Genomic DNA, 20847 nt, shown 5'->3' with positions numbered 1-20847 from the left:
ATGGATATCCAGCACGGGCTAAAAATAACATCCAAATCCATTGCCCTCCGTGAGGGAGAAGAAGCCCATCTCGTGGAATTTTTATGCTTATGCGTCTGCGAGATTCGCTCAATTTCAAAAGAATTTCCAGCCTATTTGCGGAGGCTCTTTGGGATTGCTGGAGGAAAGCGGAAACGATCGTTAATCCTCGGGAAATTATCAATGGCTCTTAACGAACATTAGATGCAATTGGCTGCGCTGAAGGATGGGGCTTAATTTTTATGGCCAGGCAAAGCCATTTTGGCCAGATCGTGAACGCAATCATATGGAAATATCTATAATTCTGTGGGCTTATGACTTATGCTATTATACATTTTTTATGAGGTGGAAGGTTAGTTGGTATTTTCAAATGCTATCCTAACATTTATCAATAGCTTTAAAATATATTCTTCAACAAAAGTTTAATTTAATTCCTAACAAAATCATAAAAGTTGTATGATTTATCTAAAAAAATCTCAAAGACTTAAATTAGGTTTCCAAAAATGTATAATGTTGCAAACATTTTTCCTTAACTTTTAAAGACCTATTTAATTTAAACATATTGGCTGAAGGCACAAACATTCGAATTTCTCAGCCAAGAAAATGTTTCTCTATCGATCGGATTTTCCCCACTATTGTCAAAACAAAGTTGTACAGCTTGTGTTTTATTGCACATGTGCCGTTTCCTAAACAATTTCCCTGCAGTTTTTCCCAACACATGTGCTCGGAATATTTGCCAACTTTTGTGACCATTTGGACAGGCGGATTCCACTTCCGTTTTCCAGTTTCAGTTTCTGTTTCAGTTTCTGTTTTGCTTCTGTTTACGGCAATATCGTTTCAGTTAAGAGCCATTAAGTTGCGGTTTTCAGGTCGTCGTCTTATCGGGGGAAATGTGTTTATAAGTCGCGTTCAGCGACGCATTGAATAACATTTTAATTGGAAGTTGCAAAATGCGTGCCCATTAGCCAAGCTACCAGGGGACACGTATTATAGTGTCCAAGTTAATAATGCCAGCTGATAAGCTACACAGAAAAAAAAGTTGTCAAGGAATAAATATTTGGTGCGGAATTATATTCTTTATTATTTAATAAACAATTACAAATTTAGTTTTATAAAAATGGGAAAATAATTGAAAAACGTACAAAATATCGATATTTTCACAAATATGGAAATAACTCAAAATATTATTTTTTTTTACTAATTTAAAAATCATTTTTAATTGATTAAAATATAAACACAGAGATCATATAGCTGTTATGGCAACTATCGGTTTGTTTATCAGAAAATCTGCAATATTATGCGCTTTTTGTAATATATATTTTAATAGAATGATTTGGGTTAAGCTTGAAACCTAATATATTCAAATATTTCCCATTGCATCATGAAAACACTCCGTTTTCTCCCTGTGTAGCAGCTCCCTAAACACCGGACTAACCATGGCGCCAAGTCAAGACGCGACAGACAAAATGAAATGGCGATTAAAATATCAATTGCCAGACGCGGACCTGGGCCATCGATGATGGCGACTAAGCGCATTAATTTAATGCTCTCAACAGCTGGCCACGCCGTGCATAAATAAAATGTCATCGCATACCAATCCATTCCATATTACTCCATTCGGATCCGTTCGATTCCATCCGAAGGTGCAACATTTGAACGCTGTCGATTTCAAATTCGATTTGGTTTCGGACTCGGATTCGGATTCAGATTGAGATTCCGACGACAGCACTTTCCCTGGCATCGCATAATTCAATGTCGCCAGTCGAGAGTCGCCGACTTATGAGCGAGTTGCACTTGGCTTGTAAATCAGTCAGCACGCAGCTGCATCTTCGGGCCGGTTGACCTTTAGTGTCTGCTATTTTTAGCCACAATCGCGTAATCTTTAGCCCATACTTCGGCTTCCACTTCGACTGAGGCGAGCTGGAGCCTTTGGGGCCTTATGAAATTGTGTCAGGCCAGCCATAAATTGCCGGCTTTGGGAGCTTGTCCAGGTGCGAAGCGGACACCTGAAGCCGCTGCAGAAAATTACGGCTACGTCTGTGGACACAAGACACTTTGTCGCCGGGGCATTAAAGGGATTTGGATTTGGAAAATGAAACCAGACTGGGGACCTCCTTCTACACCTCTGGCCCTGACACCCTTTTTCTGTTTTTTTTCTGCTTGGGGCCGTGAGGGGGCTACTCCAATTGCAAATTGCAAAATGACAGAGAGCTAACTTTGCATTGTTTCGCCGGGTTGACAGGCTGAATTTGTTGGCCACTCCGGTTGCGGAGATCGCCGACCAGATTCCAGATTTCAGATTAGCCCGGACTGGCCTGGCCAACATTTTACCCAGATCTCGGCGGAATTATGCCATAAATAGTTTGGAACGGCCACAGCTGTTGGCTTTTAATTAAATGCTCGCCGGCAAGTGGCGATGATTAGACTCTACTTGTTGCACAGGGAAAAATATTTACAAATTTTTTGTTTGAAGAAAATGATCTTTAAAGTTTCAGACAAGGTAAGGTTAGATTAACAAAGATAAAAAAGATATATTTATATCATTATTCGAGCAAGGTTTCTATAATATCTATATCTAAATTATGTACCTATTTATATAAGAAATATTTAAACAAGTTAGTTTGCAAAGATAATAATATAGGAATATAATCTTGCCATAAAAACTCAGAGGACCATAGAATATTGTGAATATAAATTAAGAATCTCTAAATATTATTTAAATTTTTTTTAAGCTTAGGAATTTTTTTTGTATTTTTTTCCCGTGTGTGTAAAGCCATTGAGAGAGAACCTGTCGTCGCAGCCCACGTTTAGGCAATTAAGCAAAACGCTCCGTCCCGTCTGCTAACTGGGTCAGCCTGCAGGATGATGGCAAAGTATCTGCAGCAACTATCTATTGGCCGCTGGATGGGCGAATATCTGGCATGTCTGCGCTCGCGGCCCACGCAAAATAATCAAACAGAATGATGGAAAATTAAATGTACAAATCATGTTTACGACTTGTCGTCAGTCTGCCCGAAAAGACAGGCGGCACAGCGGCACAGCGGCGGTCTGGCAGTGGGCGTGGCACTACTCATGCCAACTAATTGTTGTTCGTGGCTTGGCAAAATGTTGCCCAACCAGGCGAAGAGACAAATGCAACAAAAAAGCCAAGCGAACTCGGGCCACATTGACACCATTCGCAATTAGGAGAAAAGTGCCCCGTCGGCTACTGGGGATTGGGGATGTGGGTATGTGGATGTGGAAGTGCTTGAGGATGATGCTAATGCCTGGAAAAAAATCTAAATAGCTGAAAACCGGTAGCTGCAACGTGGGCCGCAGTTTTGTCTTAAAAAGTTAATTGCCTGATTTGCTCAGCCTCTCTTCTTCGGCGGGAAGTGAGATGTATGGGCTGTTGGGATGTTAGGCCGTTGGGTTGTTAGCCAAATGTGCTAAGAGATAATCACATAAACAGTGGCCTTAATGAAGTTGGCCAAGACGTAGAGAGTTGCAGATGCAAAGATGTCTTGCCTGGTATTTCCTTTTATTTATAGAACCCATATATACAGTATACAATTCCCGGCTTGAACTGCAATTTGCAGGCCATCATTAAAAGTGCCTGCATGCACCATTGACTGTTGACTGACGCGATCCGTAATTTATAGATCAAGTCCCCCTGTCGATAATGTTATTAAATCCGCAGTTGTGAGCGCTTTTGATTAATTGAACCGTTTGTGAGAAATGATGAGCGAGCCACGGAATGTTCATGCCAAATGCCGTTGACTCGGGTCGATGTTCTGCCATGTTGTTGCCTCATGTTGCCAGTTGTTGGTTGCTGGTTGCTAGTTGCCTGTTGCCCGTTGCGGTTTTAGCCATGTTGCGTTGGCATATCAATTCACATGTCAGGCCGCCAGGCAGGCGAACAGCAGCAACCTACTTATTTATGCAGCAGGCCAGGCCGAGTAACTCCAGCTCAAGGCTCACATTCTGCTGCAACTGCGATCCCCGGCCAGAATGCACACACTCTGACTGATGGCCACGTTCTGACTCGCTGGCTCGTTGGCCATGCATCCTGCGGCTAAACAACTCAATACATCAGCCATCTGCATCCCCCTCCGCCGTTCGCCCCGGCATAAATCATTTTATGCAACAAAATTATGGCAAATATCGCGGGATTACGAGCATGTGTGCCGTGCAGGCCCATCAACATTGCAGCACCTCGATCGCCTGGGATCGATTGGGTTGGGCTGGGTCTCGCAAACGGGGGTGGGGGCCTTAGACACCGCCCACTAGCCACGCGCTTTACGAGGTTAAGAACTCGTTGGAGACTTATCGCCCAAATTAGTCATCACTTTGTTACTTCGCTCTATATAGAAACTGGAAGAATGTTATACTTTGTTTCAATTATATACCAAACGATTTTTAAGCCAATAAAAACATGTAACTCGAATTATCACTAATTTTTTACATAACTGAAGAAGGTTGGAGTCCTGGAAGATCGACTGTTTTAAAAAAGAATTGTAAATATTCTGGGAATATTATCAAAAGCTTACACAACTGGAAACGTATTTACCATCCCCAACTTCACCAATAGCAAGGATATATATTTTAGATCTCAAAATTGGCTCCTGAATACTTTTGGTTTTGGGCTCTGTTTCAGTGCTGCCATCACTCAGCTTGAAAAACAGGACAGATAAGCCACAAAAAAAAATTTAAGAAAAGGACAAAAAAAAGGACAAAAGTAAATGTGCCTACATTTTTCTGTTTTTACCAATGGGTTATATATTTACTTTATATAAATGGATTTTAAATAAAATTTAATTATGTAATGATCTACTGCGCCCGACTCACAACCTTCTTTGTTTGATAATTTTACCATGGTAAATTTTTGTGCGTATACGTAATAATCTAAAATTATTATAATAATTAATGCATTTCAAGTAACTATATTCGTAATACAAAAAAATTAAATATCTGCGTCAAACCCGAAAAAGAGTCGTTCAAATCTGAATTTTTTTTCTGACAAAAAAGCATAGAGTAAAAATTAAGAAATTTTAAAAGTGCTTTCCTCTTTTTTTTGCTACAGAAAAAATCGTACTATAAAGAAAATCCATCGACTGCTTTACGTCTCTTTGATAATTTGTAAAAAGAATTATTTTTTAAGTGCCGAACCGTAAGAATGATGGTTAAAAAGGCATTTTAGCAAATAAAAACAGGTTTATACACTTTCGACTAGCAAAAATAACACTCAAAACCTTTTTTTTGAAAAAAGGATAGATTTCCGGATAGGGGATGTTTGAAATTTTTTCCGGATAAAGCCGTTAAAAAAAGGACAGATCTGTCCGGAAAGAGGACAAAATGGCAGCACTGCTCTGTTTTTTATAGATCGATCGATTTAGTGGGAACAAACTAATGTCACGTTATTTAAATGTTATTTAAATGTGAGTTTAAAAAAAAACACGTCTGTTCTAAAATATTATTTAAATATTTGAAGGCTTTCCTATATAATAATTTCATTATCATTTTAAATCACATGATAGAAAGTAATTTGAGCAGGGTGAATTTATATGGATTTTATTTTAACTTTTAAAATTGCCTGGCTTTTTTCTGCCTACTACATCATTACCTTCCTTTCGAATTACAGGCAGCACCACAGAGTTGGCACCCTCGCTGCTGGGCATCTACGACACATTGGCAGCGGCTCCCACTGCGACATCTCACGAATCGAAGGCCTCCAGCAGCGGCGACTCGACGCCCAAGCGGAGCAACAGCAACTGCAGCAGCAGCAGCAGCACTTCCTCGTCGACCGGCAGCTGCTCGAGTGTCCCCACCAGCGATGACCAGTCCGCCAGCTACACGCTAGCCAAGTCGAGTTCCCAGTTGGGTGGCCACCAGGAGCACCCAGCCGCTCCATTGGTGGTTGCGGGCCTGCGGGACGAACCGGATGGCGCTCAGCTGAGCCGCTTGGTGGTGCAGCGGAGGAGCCAGCAGGAGTCGCAGATCCACGGCAGCAGCAGCAGCCTCGCCTCCAGCGGCGGCAGCAGCAGTCGACGCGGCAGCAACATCCGCATCCTCTCGCCCAATGTCCACAGGATCATCACGCACTCGGACATCCAGCCCGTGGAGGCGGTGTCCGCGGAGGCACTGAAGCAGCATCAGCAATCCCAAAGGAGTCCCACCCAGGGAAGGTACATAAAGACAGGAAATAGTGGGGCCGGCTCACCTGCCGGTGGTGGTTCCACGCCCAAGCACAAACTATCGCACATACCGCTCTCCAAGATCACTGGCAAGTTGTCCACCCAGTCGGGCAGCGAACTGGTCTCCACCTTCGATTCCAGCAACGAGTATCTGCACTCGGTGGCCTTTGCCGCCTTCGAGAAAACGAGCTCCAAGGCCATGGACGAGGATCGCACGCCGACGAACCACCCAGGCATGCCCTTCCACTTCGAGGGGAATCCCTTCCAGAAGCGAAAACTAACCCTGCCCCGCTACGATTCGCAGCAGAGCATCAAGCTGATCGAAATGGAGCAGCTGGCGGCCACCAGTGCGCAACTGCAGCATGCCCAGCCCGCCACTCCCGGAACTCCGGCCACGCCCACTCCTAATACTCCAACGATTCCCAAACCAAAGGAATTTGTGTGCAGTGAGCCACTGAGTCCGGTGGACATTGTGGACACCATTAATTTTGACCTGGTCACGCAGCACATCGAGCGACTCACGTTGGCGGATCCGGGAGGAGGAGGACTGGATCCCCGGGCGGAGATCATAGAGGCGGTGAACAAGACGCTGGTCAGCAAGCCGCTGGTCAGAAGCTCCTCCGCCGCCTGCGCCTCCACCATCTGCAGCTCGCCCCTGCTGACCTATGCCCGCACCAAGAGTCTGGGCGCCAAGGCCAGCACCCTGGGCGGCGGGGTGCCCCTCAAGTTGCCCACTGCCGAGCAGCTGGCGGAGCTGGAGGAGGCCAACAAGCTGTCGGCGGAGAGTCTGGACCGGCTGACGGACATCAAGCCCAAGTTTGCCGCCCGGCTGAGTGAGCTGGCCCGGCTGAACAACCGACCGCTGTCCTCCTCCTCCATTTGCTCCACCTCCTCCAGCTCGAGTTCCGGATCGGATCAGCTGCTCAATGGCAAGCTGACGGCCACCTCCTACTTGGCCAGCGTGGAGAGTCTGGCGGAGAGTGAGAACGAGCTGGGCGATCCGCATCATCCGCCGGCGATGAGTGTGCTGGAGAAGACCTGCCTGGAGATCGTGGACTCGGAGCGAAGCTTCGTCGAGGATCTGGGACAGGTGATCAAGGGGTGAGTATTCCTGGGGATATCACTTACTTGAGGATCTAACTCTCTGGCATTCTGTAGGTACCTGCTCGACTGGAAGGAGCGCGCCTGTCTGCGCGTGGACGAATTGCAAATACTCTTCGCCAACATTGAAGAGATTTACGAATTCAACTCGATGCTCCTGCAGCGGCTCATCAACACGGGAAGGGATCCCGGTAGGATCGCCAGGTGCTTCATCGACCTGCGCGAAGGCTTTGATGTGTACACAACCTACTGGTGAGTGGATGGTAGAGTATACTCCGTATACCAGTGTTACTTCTTATAGTGCTGAATATTTTGGGAATTCCCTTTTTTTTCTAACCGCTGAATCACTTTATTCTTATCAGTTTTTTACACATCAAGATAATCATTTAATGTGTCAATTTAACAAAGGTCTGGTTGTTTAAACATTCTTATCACAACCCACGAAAGTTCTAATGACAAATCCTATCAGTAGAAAAAGTTCGAGTCTATATAAGTAGCAGACCAAATGGACTTTCAACTTTTCCACTATTTTTATATGGGAGGCACTTTTTTAGTACATTATTCTAAAAATTAGTCGTGGAAAAGAATTTATATCATAAAAATCATTGTAAAACATAGTTGCACAAGAGAAGTATAATCACAATAGTTTTCATAGCATTAGTTTGAGATTAGGGTATCAGGGAAAAAATGATTATTCCCAGCACTTCATCAACACAATGTATTAAAATTAATAATTCCACTGATGTGGTGGGCTTACTGCTGACCTGGTTGGGGGATTCTGGGCAAACATCCACACTGGCCAGGCGTGTTCGCTCCATCTTCGATACTGTTTTCTGCGGCATTAGCTTTTGGCCAAGAACGGTAACGACGGCCCAAACGATCTCGATAGGCAGTTGGCTAGCAGCATGACACGAAAAGAAACGAAGCGATGGCGTCTCTTGGCAATCCAGGCACGCCATGTTCCATTTAAACGCTGACGTTTACCTGGTTGGCGATGCCAATTTGGAGAGCGGGATCCGATGGCAGCGGTTTGATTTGTCGCCCCCAATGACACGCCGCATACATCATCAACCGTCGTGCCTCCCACTGCCTCTTACAGCCTAAAAAACTCCCAGCTCCCAGCGACTGATTTGAAATTCAGATTTAATGCCGACCGATGATGAAGACCTAAAGCACATGTCATAAATCCCCCTCCTCTCTCCTTCGATCCCCCGCAGCACAAGCTACCCGGAAGCCATCTCGCTGCTGACCAAGTTGCTGCAGGCCACGCACACCTACTCCTTGCTGGCCTCCACGCAGAAGCTCCTCCAGCACCGCCTGCCCCTGGGATCCTACCTGCTGAAGCCGGTGCAGCGCATCCTCAAGTACCATCTGCTTCTGGACGTGAGTAGTTGGTAAATGCGGGGTGTGACCCTTTCACTGATTTTCTTTACTTTCCACCCAAACAGAGTCTGCGCAAGCACTGTGATGTGAAGGAGGTGGCCGAGGCCTATGTGATCATGCGCCAGGTGGCGTACAACATTGACCAGGTGAAGCGCAAGCAGGAGCAGCAGAGTCGCGTCAAAGAGCTGTCCGGCATTCTGGACGGCTGGCTGGGACCAGGTGAGTAATATTAAGCTTTCTAGTCCTTGGACTAACCCTTTTCTTCCCACTTATAGAGCTCACTGTCCTGGGTGAGCTGCGTCAAGAGGGTCTGCTGATGGAGCAGCACAACAAACAGCGCCTGGTTCTCCTATTCGCCACCATGCTGATCATCACCAAGCAAAAGGAGGACGGTCGCCTGCAGTTCAAGACCTACATTTCGGTGAGTTGTGTGTGTGTGCGATCCAATGAGTTATGCGTTCTAACAATCCCTCAATCTCGCAGCAAAACAATCTGATGCTCAGCGAACACTTGCCCGGGGAGCCGACCAGCTTCTATGTCATCCCCTTCGACGAGCCGCGCCACCAAATCAAGCTGACGGCCAGGAATCGTGACCAGAAGCGCATCTGGACGCAGCACATCAAAGGTGTCATGCTGGAGAAGCTGGACATTCCGATGCGCGCCAAGGAGCTGGTCTATCAGCTGGGCAACGAGGAAGGTGAGTGCTCTTGGTTAACTCGGTTAACTTGGCTTAGCCGCGGCTTGGCTCTAGGGCTCTTGCTGCCTTTTTGTTTTACGTTTCTTGTCTTACTTTTCGTTTTACCCCCGTTGTTTTTGTTGTGTTTTATTTTTGTCATGTGGCCAAAACACTTAACGATTTGGATTGGGGACTGCACGAGATGATGAAGTGCCAACGGTTATGCACATGCGGGTACTTGTTATAGTTGGGTAATGCCTGTCGGCCTGGGAAAAGGAGAGTCACGGAGAGAAAAGTGCGGAGTTTTCTAACTAACATTATTTTTACTTTCAAATATATTTTGCTATACCTAATCCTTACATAATTAGTTTAGATTTAAATTTTATATTTTAAAATTAAACTTAATACTACGATGGGTTAGCTATTTTTAAAGCTTTACGTTTCTTCCTTGCTTTGATACAAAATAACTAATACTTTAAGCATTTCTTAATATTTTATTAATTAACGTATAATTATTATAATATATTTTTCTTTTAAATTTAAAATTAGATTGAAGTTTGTTAAATGGTTTTGGTTTTTAAATATGGTATCGTATTAAAGTTAGCTTGGCTTCTAATTTGAAGAATGCTGTTTTGCATATAATCTGATGTTTAACTATTATAGTAGTTTATCTCTACCTAAAATGTAGCATTATTGGTTGGTAAATTTACCATTTGTAAGGCTTTCTCTAAAAAGTTAGTTACTATTTTTCTCTCTGCACTATTGGTGGCTCTCCTTAATCCCGGCCACATGGAGGACTTGACTCGACGGTGCACTTATGATTCGCACGCTCAGCTGCGACCGAGTGACATAACCGAGTGGCAAGCGAGTCGCTAGCCTTTCGCCAAAATCGTGCCAAATCTGTCGACGCCTCGGCGGCTGGCTGATTTATTACTTGGGCCCGATGTAGGCGCATTTTAATTGCGGACCACAGCCACTTTCCTGGATCGTTAGGGGTTTTGGGCCACTCTACTGCCTCTACCGTGCTTAGTTGGTGTCCTACTCTAGTACTAATTCAACTTGATCTAACTCTACTCTACGAAATGCTATATGTTTACCGTTGTAGTACTACCAGTGATGCATTCTAAAACTAAACACCCCAAAACAAAGAAACGAAACTACTTTGACTAGTGTTTAAGGCGTTCTAAGGCTAAATCCCCCCAACACCCAGAGACTGAAACCGATCTAATTACCAAAAAGAACAACAAAAACAAAAAACGAAATAAATCCAATCCGATCAGACAAAAAGTAAGGGCTAGAAGGGCTAAACCCCAGTACCTACATCTAATTGTTAAACATGCTAATCAATCGTAATCGTAGTGTTCGCTAAAAGTAACTCCGGTGTCCGAAGAGCCTAGTAAGTATTGCGTACTTGAACCGTATTTGGATTGCTAGCTTTAATTGGCCTTCTAACTCGATCGGGGTCTGTGTTTTGCATGCATCCTAACCCCAAACCCATAATCGTACAGAGAACGCAACCCACTAACTAATCAATATTAATCTAAAGGACTTCTTGCATGCCGACTGAATGAACTTAGAATGCATACTCACTGGTGTTTGTTTTTCGCTCACAACCCCCCAAAACCACTCACCCATCCACCGCTTATCACTATCATTAGCTAGAGCACCGATTTAGATCTTGACTAATGTCTTTAACCCCAAAATGCAGATCGCACGCCGGATCGCAGCACCTGGAAGTGGAGCCTGCACTCGGGAAGCAACTCCACGCCCACTTATCTGGAGCGCAGGAATGCCTGTCGGCGCAGTGAGATTCGCCAGCGAAACTCCAAGTTCAAGCGGAAGACGGTGGCCAACTCGAGTTCCTTCGACAGCTTCAACGAGTCGCTGGAGCAGGAGGAGGAGCCGGTTGGTCAGGTGAAGCCCTCGAAGCCTCTGGCCAGGAATAACAGCCTAGACGACACTGCTCTACAGAAACTGGCGGCTGCCATGAGATATCGCAAGCGAGATGCGGGGGGCAAGGAGGAGGTCAAGACCCCAGTGAAGGAGTCCTGTAAGTGCGGCCAGGATGCCAAGCAGGAGGATCAGCAGGAGGCATGCAGCTGCATTCTGCGGGATCAGCGTAGTCGCAGTGCCAAGTCCCATTCGCCCGTCTTCAGTTACAAGGCGCTTAAGGAGCGCAGCAAATCGGTGCCGCGGATCGGAGGCTTCAGCCTGGACGAGGAGGCCGAGAGGGAGCGGGAACAGGACGAGGACAGCGCCGCCTCCCTGAGAGGAAGTAAGCCCGATCTCAGCGAGCGCAAGACCAAGGGCAAGGGCTTCTTCGAGGTCAAGCAGTACAACCACAAGACGATGCCCAAGAAGATAGCCACCCTGAAGAAGCAGCGCGGTAGCAACACCAAGAGCTGCTCCAGATTCTACATGGATCTCAGCGAATTCGATAGCAGCAGTGCCACTGTGCTGAAGATCACGGAATCCACGGAGGAACTGCGTCCGGATGGGGAGATCGAACTGGCCCAAGAGGCGGCCACGCTGGATGAAGGATCCCCGACGGATCCACAGTATTACAGCCCGGACCAGGAGCCAGTGGATCCCCTTTCGCCGGCGGAAAAGTCCAAGCGGGATGCCCAGATCGTGTTGGATTTGCTCAAGAACAACAAGGAGTTCGAGAGGATCTACAACAAGCAGCAGAAGAGGCGTGAGAGTCCTGTGAGTCCCGTCAGTCCCGATGTGAGTCGTGGGTCCATCCTGCCGCCACCACGCCCACCATCGCGCTCTCCGCCGCCCCTGGAACTGGAGGTGGATCAGAAAAAGCGAGTGGAGGAGGTGGTGGATTCAAGCGGAACCCGTGAGGAACCCATTTACGAGACCCTGCTGCGCAACGTCCATGTGCCTTACAAATTCTCACCTGTCCTGGGACGCGCCAAGTCCTCGCAGATGCTGAAGAAGCGATCCAAGGCGGCTCCAGCTGCCCCACGACCGGAATCGGACTATGTAACCCTCGTTTACTCGCCCGAGGGAGTGCTGCAACGCGTGGGCGAGGAGGCGGTGCACCGGGACAGCTGCAGCTCCTCCTCCTCCACCTCGACCTCGTCGAATGGATCGGGATCCACGCTGAAGCGGGACAGCCAGAGCACGGTGATCAATCTGTCGATGGAGGCCATCCAGGAGCACGGCTCCCGTCCGCTGCCCAAGAACTCGGTCTCGGGATCGGAGAGCTCGCTGCTGCCGCGGGCCCTGAAGTCCCTGGACATGGCCTTCGGTCGCTCCAATCGACCGCCGGAGCGCAGGGTCTCCGATGTGAGTGAGATGTGCCGCCAGAGCGTTCTGCACCGCCAGGGCAGCGAGGCGGTGGGCGAGCGGATGGCCCACGTGGACTATGCCGATCCCAAGACTCTGTTCGGATTGAACAACTCTGAGCGGGATTCGGTCTTCTCGCTGACCTCCTCATCCAGCGACAGCATGTGCGAGCAGCAGCGCAAGAGATCGGGAGTGGATCCGCCATCGGCCAGCTTCGAGTATGAGCAGCAGGTGGAGGATAGTCTGGAGAACGACTTCCGGGATTCGGCCATCTACAGCGATGACAATGAGAAGCGCTCGGGGGACTACGATGTCCATTTGCGGCGGCCCAGCAGCCCTCCTCCGCCGCCACCGCCCTTGGGACCACGTCCCCATCATCATCATCAGCCCCCTCAGATTGCCCCAAAGCCCTCCAGGGATCAGCTCATACAGCAGAGGTCGGGCGTCATCGTCTGCCAGTCGGCCTCCCGCAGCTGGGTCCTTCAGCAGATCGAGAACTTCAACAAGTAGAAGGGTCCAGGAGAAGGGTCCCTATGATACAGAGACGAGAGATACCGTTGTAAACGTTGCAAACCCATTGCCATAAACACAATTCCTTTGTAATTTCTACATGTACATAGTTACGAGTGTTTAATACACACTCTGTATGCAATGCTAATCTTAGATACCTTTAGTCGACTGTTTTATATTTAGAGCTTAGTTGCATAACCGCAGAGTCATTTAATAAAGTTCGTAATCACTTTGACAATTAAAAGAGGTCTTTAAATCAAAATCGTGGTGGATTTTTTCTTGGCGGCGGAATGTAAGAGGAATGTAGAATGTAGAATGTAAAGAATGTAGAAAAAATGTAAGCGTTGGTTAAAATGTAGAGCATGTAATAAGGTTGTAGTCACGGTTGGTTCGAGTACACGCTACACTTAACCGAATCATCCTGCGATCTCTGTGTTTTTCCCCTATTTCGCTGGCCCCTAAATCTAGAAACCGATAAACACCGCGATTTATTTAAATCCAGTCGGACAATAAGCTTAATTCTTTTCCAGTTCTGACTTTTTGGCAGGACATTGTCCATGGCGGCTAGTAGGGTGTTGGGCTTGCTGACCGCCTTAATACTGTCCAGATAATTGCAGGATACTTAGTAGGAGTGCTTGCATATGATGCACCCCAAATCCTCCCCTGGTCTTGGAGCGGCTTCTTGTATAATGTCGTTTCCCGATGCCTCTTCAAGCTCTGGTAGCCGGAGATCCAGACGTTTGACATTTCTTCTTAACAGTTATTCGTCGTGATCAAAATAAAACTCAAACTTGATTTATGGCGATTTTGTGGGTAAACAAAATTTTAAAAAAATATAGGTATAAAATATGCGCGGTTGCCTTTTTTAACAAATTTTTAGTAAGTTATAAAAAGCACGGGTATTATGTTTTTTTTAATTATTTCATTTTTTCAAAAATGTCAAGGGAATAACTGTTATTCATAAAAATAAAAAAATAACAGTTATTTTTTTAGTTTTATTATAAAAATCAAAAAATAAAAATCATTACGGATTTGTAAACTACAATGGCTAATAAAAATTGTGGTGTATTTAAAAAATTTTTAGGACCCTTCTAAGTGCGTGATTTTTATACCCTTGCAGAGGGTATTATGATTTCAGTCAGAAGTTTGCAACGCAGTGAAGGAGACGTTTCCGACCCCATAAAGTATATATATTCTTGATCAGTATCACTAGACGAGTCGATCTAGCCATGTCCGTCTGTCCGTCTGTCCGTCCGTCTGTCCGTCTGTCCGTCCGTTTCTACGCAAACTAGTCTCTCAGTTTTAAAGCTATCGGGATGAAACTTTCGTAAAAGTCGTATTTCTATTGCAGGTAGTATATATGTCGGAACCAACCGGATCGGACAACTATATCTTATAGCTCCCATAGGAAGGATCAAAAAAAAAAAACGTAAAAAAATTCTAGCTTCGGTGTTTTTTGAAATTTTACCTTCTACTCTTGGGAATATTTTTTTTTATATATTTCTGAATTTCGGTTTTTTTGTTTTTTAAATCGGATCACTATATCATATAGCTGTCATAGGAACGGTCGAAAAATTAAATGGAAATTAATGGGAAAACAAGAAAGGAAGCTAGCTTCGGCCAGCCGAAGCTTATATACCCTTGCAGATCATTCCTATTAATTAACAAATCGCAAAAATGTTCAATTTTCTAATATTTCTCATTAATTTTCCGATCGTTCCTATGGCAGCTATATGATATAGTCGTCCGATTTTGATCAAATTAAAATTGAAATTCGGAAATATTTAAAAAGAGTTATATCCTAGAGTAGAAGATAATAAAATAAAAACCAAAGAAGCTAGAATTTATTTCCTATTACTTTTCCATTAATTTTCCGATCGTTCCTATGGCAGCTATATGATATAGTAGTCCGATTTTTTAAATAATAAATTCGAAATTCAGAAATATTTAAAAAATAACATCCCCAAAAGTAGAAGGTAATATTTCAAAAAACACCGAAGCTAGAATTTTTTAAAGTTTTTTTCTTCCGATCCTTCCTATGGGAGCTATAAGATATAGTTGTCCGATCCGGTCGGCTCCGACATATATACTACCTGCAATAGAAAGAAGACTTTTGCGAAAGTTTCGTCCCGATAGCTCAAAAACTGAGAGACTAGTTTGCGTAGAAACAGACAGACGGACAGACGGACAGACGGACAGACGGTCAGACGGACAGACGGACAGACGGACATGGCTAGATCGACTCGTCTTGTGATGCTGATCAAGAATATATATACTTTATGGGGTCGGAAACGTCTCCTTCACTGCGTTGCAAACTTCTGACTGAAATCATAATACCCTCTGCAAGGGTATAAAAATTATATCTTTGTTGGTTTTTATTACATTTCCTTCTACTCTGGGATATGACTATTTTGAAATATTTCCGAATTTCGATTTTAATTTTTAAAAGATCGAACTACTATATCATATAGCTGTGATAGAAACGATCGAAAAATTAATGTGAAATAATAAGAAATTTAACATTTTTGCGATTTGTAAATTAATAGAATGATCTGCAAGGGTATATAAGCTTCGGCTTGCCGAAGCTAGCTTCCTTTCTTGTTTTGTATGAAAAATTTACAATAACAGTTATTTTCGTTCCCTGATTCAAAGTATCTTGCTATTTTCCCATGCTGTCTAGTGGTTTTTGTTCAAACTTTGTAATAGGTAAGATATTTTTTTATTCGTACAAATTCCCAAATATTCTCTGCGTTAGAGCTTTAAAGCCTCCCCTTTTTTCCTCCTGCAAAGCGAATGACATCAGCAAATTATTATAATTTAAACTCATTTGAATGGTAATCCGTTTACCTGTTTAATGGCCTGATTGACAATCACTCGTCTGATAATTATGATAAAACACAAATTATAATTTGAATGCCAGGACCGGAGCGAAAAAGATCCGTGACATAATCTACTTATACAGTTTGGAATAATTTCGCCGAAAATAGCCAGCCGTGCAGCAGCAGCTTTTCACTGATTATGCAAAAGCTGACCAATTCTCTGGAGGTCCTGCCATTGAACAATGATGAAAATCAGGCCGTCGGCCATCGTCGACCGTCAGCGTAATCTGGTGGAAAATTAAATGCAAAAGCGTGTGTCCGCGGCCAGGAAAACACACATGTCGCCGTTGTCGACACAGTGTGTCCGCCTACATTACGGCGAAAAAAATCCCATTCGCTTTTGCATAATTCATGGCTCAAATGACCGGCTGACAATTACTCCTTCCTCGCAGTTTTAACTTATCAACGGATACGGTTTTGCGAGGTCCGGAGTTGACAGTAATTCAAGGGACCCATGCTGGCCAATTGCCGGAAGGACCTGGCTGAATGTCCTTGGCAGTGGCCGTGCATTTGATGGCACAGGACAGGATGCACAGGATGCTGCTGGAGCCGCAAGGCCATGCCAGGTTCACAGCTCACTTCACAGGGGCAGGGTCGAAAGTCTAGGCCAGAGACCAACTCCATTTAGCAGAAAACGGAATAGGAAAAAAAGGCGAGATAGAATCGTTTCCCCGTTGATTTCGTTTTTCCAGGGCCAAGGGAGCAGCTAGGGTTCCCCCTTTTGCGCCCAGAGCATTTTGCCAATCGTGAGCTGACTGCATTATGCTATAACCCCATTGGAGTAAAGGTCGCTTTCACTTTTTTCTCCCTGCCACTGGCATCGCTGGCAAAAAGCTCACCTGCTCTGCTCGTCTCCTGCTAAAACAAGAAAACAGGAAAAACACACAAACTCTCACACAGAATTTCAATTTCTTTGACACGTTCTTGTTGCTGTTCGTTTGCAAAACGCTCAACAAGTGCCAGGATGCTGAGCAGTTGAGCCCGAGTATCTACAACGAACTGACATGGACTAGATGCACTCGAAAGAAATATCATTCAACTTTTAAATTATAAATTTTAAATTGTAAAAAGAAAATTGTTGCTTTTTATTTTTGTCCAACCTAAAGTTAATTCAATTTACTTTTAATTTTTTAAGCTCCGTAATAATCTATTTCCTGAAATATTTTTTTTGTAATTAAAAGACTGTCTTTAACATCGAATTTCTTTCTTAGTTCAGCTTCTGAATTAAGTTAATAAGGTATATAAATGTAATGAGGTTTTTCACGTTTTTGTTACGATTCCAAAAAAAAGTTTTTGGAAAAGGAAATTGTTATTAGTTATTTTGAGACAGAAATATTATGTGGCATCGTGAATGATTTATGTGTTTTTGCGACCAAGAAGTAGCTTGAAATAAGTTAGAATTAAGATTGATTAGAAGAAGTAATCAACTATCCTGGAGTTAGAAACAAAAGCTTTATTTTCCAAGTGTACCAGAAGATACGAAGTGTAACAGACAAGCTTTGACTTTTATGGCCCCCCCTGAAAACCTCGCTCCCACTTCCCCTTGACCCCGCTGTGCTGGGAACCCATCTGAGGTCTCTGGCCACCGCCTTCGTCTTCGTCTTCTTCCGTTTCTGGGGAAAACTTTAGCAAATTGCCATTTTGGCATTTAGCTGCAGCAGGAGAAAACGGCCCCCCGCCGCCAATTTTCTTACATTTGAGAGATTATTTTGTCGTGGTCCTTTCGCTTTTCGCATTTAATTCCGTTCGCCTCCCTGCCCCGCCAACCACTCCCCTTTTCACCGACCGAAGGTCGTGGGCTACAATCGAAATTCCGCTTGTAATTTGCATGCCGCGAGTGGCACACCCACTCGCCCACTCCCCTTTCCACCGCCCCCTTGTCCTTACGCATTTTCGTATCGTTAGGGTTTTCCGTACCCATTCCGGTTTCCCGGTGACTTTTTGCGTCCTCCCGTCTGTTTCTGCTGCCGAAGAATAAACAATACAATGCCCAAGCCCCACCAACAACTTCCTGTTTCCTGAGCCGCGCAAATTTGCAAGTATACCCAGGCAGCGAACGGCAGACCCACAAACATCAACAGGCGGGCAAACAACCCAACCAACCAGCCAACCTTTTCTCATTTCCTTTGTAAGCCCCCAGTGTAGCCATCCTATATATAGTCGGGCATACTGTAGTATAGGCGCAACTTGTTGCTGTTGCCTCTCAGCTATCGCAAAAAGCAATTTCATGCCAATGCGATGAATTGACAGCGACAGCAGGAGCAGCAGCAACAGCAGCAGCAGCAGAGAGCAGGAGCGAAGCGAAAGGACCGCCCTTGTCTGATGCCGGCGGCGCTTGATCCTGATAACCCAGGCACACACGGGCGGACAGGTGAACTATATGGGGTGGTGTATACGGGTGGAACAGGTGGTCGGGGAAGAGGAATGCCAAGGAGCCTGCTGACGACCTCTATCCGTTCAATCCATTCTATTCCAGATGCCCGACGCTTCATTACGGTTATGGGGCAGGACACTCGACGGACGGACACGGGCACTCACTTCCTAGAATTCCACTAGCAGGAAATTCGTTTCTTTACTATTTTAGCAAACGACATACCCTTTTCGTATTTTCAACGTATTCTTACAAATCCTGGGAGTTTGCTGATTATATGCTTCGATATATGCCAGTTCTGAAATCTCAATAAATCTAATCAATCAAAAACACCTTTTGACGAGGATAATAACTAGTGACGATCGAACCTTTAATTTACAGAAGTTCTGATATCATATTTAGTAATGAAAAATGATTATAGATTTTACTACATTTAAGCTTCTTTTATTTCCATAGAACTACCACCAAAAAACACATAAAAATTCCTGTTTTTTGATATACCCCTAATCCTTATTGGCTTAAAAAATAAACTGTATTTTGCCCAAAACAAAGCGACCAATTTTCCTAATTTGAAATGAGTTTATAATAAAAATCTATTTTACACCTGAAAAGAGTCCCCAGATTCAGCTCCTTGGCAACAAATAAGGGTATGCCAAAAGTCGCTGTCTACGTGGGCCATCCCTCTGTTGTTTACCTAGCTCCTCGTCCCGCCGTGCAAATAATCATACTTCAAAGGCAATAAATCGTTATTTAAATTTCATTTTCCACACTGCTTAAAGTTTCATTTCGTAAATTTCAGCTTGGTCGCCGCTGCGGGAATCGCAGCTCAGGATGCTGTGAAAAATACTGATGGAGCGGTAGGTGGAAAGTATGCTTTAAAAATTCGGCTTATTTGGTTATGAATCCCCCGAGAGTGACGGCTGCCGGCGCGAATATTTCTTCATCTGCCATGCGAGAATACCTGAGTGTTTGTTTGCTTTTTCGTGCGTCTGAGTGGCATGGTTATTTTTTTTTAGATGCTTGGTACTAGACACACACACACACACAGATCTGTGTGCAGATGGCCAACAGCTTTTGGCCCTTAAAAAAAATGGTGTGTACTTTGGCATCCTTTATGATCCCTTTTTCCGGCTAGCTCTTAAGGTATTGCCTGCCCATTCCGGAGCATAAGGTAATCCGTTTGCGAAAGGTAAATGGAAAATGCAGAGTGCCATATGCCATCGAATCGATGTGAAATTCAAGACTAAATCGGAGATGAGTCCTTGGCCAATTGGCATTTAATACAGGTTTATGATATTCCAGATATTCCACGTATAATTAACTTAATATCCACCCCCCAATTAAATTGTGTGTCTGCCATTAAGCTCCTCGGAATATCCCAGCTTAAGCGGGATAATGCTTAAGCTTTTAATCGATTTTTGTCGACTCTCGGGCAACTCGATTATTATGATTGCGACTCCGATTGCGAAATGCCACGAGGTGGGTGGGGAGTTCACGGGCTATCCTTGAATCCCTCAATGACTTCCGCGCCCCAATGCCAACGTTGCTTATTTTCATAAGAATTTACACTGCCCGGGAGGCTGGCGCTGATTAAGGAATGGCAGCTCCCGGGCGGGTATATTCATTTAGGCTTGTTTATTGAACTTGGAATTAGTTTGATTTGGCCACCGCGCCAAAGGACCACTGAGAACGAAGGACGAACGACGGAGGACCAAGGACGAAGGACGACGCTGAAGGTAAAGCGAAACAATCTCGGCTCAAAAGGGAAACATTTGCAGGATAATCCCGGCCGGCAGCTCCTTGGTGCGTTAAATATAATAAAATAAGCTCATTAAAATTATGAGACCCAGCAGGTGGCGGGGTCGGCAGGCGGAGCCATCAAAGTTTCGCAGATATATCTTAGAGGGGGGTTGCTTTGGGTTGCCATGCCTCCAATTCCTCTGATTTCTCCCATCAATCAGAGCCGGATTGTCAACTTTTCAGCAGCATTCTTCGGCAGCCCAACTTCCTCGTAAGTTAATTACGGCCTCCCGACCAACTGGCGATTGATTCTCCGAAAAGCCAATATTGTGTCGGAGTGTTTTGTGCCGCAGGAGCGTGAAATCCGTCCAAGTTTCGGGTGCGATTGACAACAGGCACTTAACACATTTCCGCCCACAACCACAAGTGCGCAACAGCTGAGATCTGAGGAGGCCAGGCCAGGATTTCAGTACTTCACTACCAGCCGCATGAGTTGGCATTGAATTTGCGGTTGCGCCCTGTGACCCCTGACCCCTGACCCCTGCGAAGGAAACACAAGTTAGTTACAGAGCGGCCTTGTCCTTTATTTATCGTATGATGAGATCGAGTCTGGAAGGAGGATGGATGGGCAGAGGGGGAAATGGAGCAAAGTTATACACACCAAACAAGAAATCGGATTTTATCTCCGTGTACTCTAAT

General features: G+C 44.9%; 1 protein-coding gene across 2 annotated transcripts in view; it reads left to right on the top strand.

Annotated features, from left to right (window-relative positions):
- The window catches only part of GEFmeso (Guanine nucleotide exchange factor in mesoderm), a 47218-nt gene extending 33816 nt beyond the window's left edge, over positions 1-13402 (top strand). Inside the window, exons 2-9 of one of the 2 annotated variants that reach the window (XR_001770477.3) lie at positions 5639-7292; positions 7350-7544; positions 8510-8675; positions 8741-8894; positions 8951-9096; positions 9159-9372; positions 10457-10747; positions 11060-11199. Coding sequence is in view for 1 of the 2 variants with exons in the window: in XM_017159359.3 (XP_017014848.3) it covers positions 5639-7292; positions 7350-7544; positions 8510-8675; positions 8741-8894; positions 8951-9096; positions 9159-9372; positions 11060-13158 (4628 nt within the window). In the remaining variant the exon portion in view is untranslated. Of the gene's footprint in view, positions 1-5638; positions 7293-7349; positions 7545-8509; positions 8676-8740; positions 8895-8950; positions 9097-9158; positions 9373-10456; positions 10748-11059 lie in introns of both variants that reach the window. The other variant, XM_017159359.3, reaches the window with a different exon arrangement.
- The last annotated feature ends 7445 nt before the right edge of the window (positions 13403-20847 follow it).

The sequence above is a fragment of the Drosophila takahashii genome, chromosome 2R, assembly GCF_030179915.1.
Source record: "Drosophila takahashii strain IR98-3 E-12201 chromosome 2R, DtakHiC1v2, whole genome shotgun sequence".
NCBI lineage: Eukaryota > Metazoa > Arthropoda > Insecta > Diptera > Drosophilidae > Drosophila > Drosophila takahashii.
The sequence above is the reverse complement of the archived record's forward strand: the minus strand, read 5'-3'. Positions and strand labels throughout refer to the sequence as shown.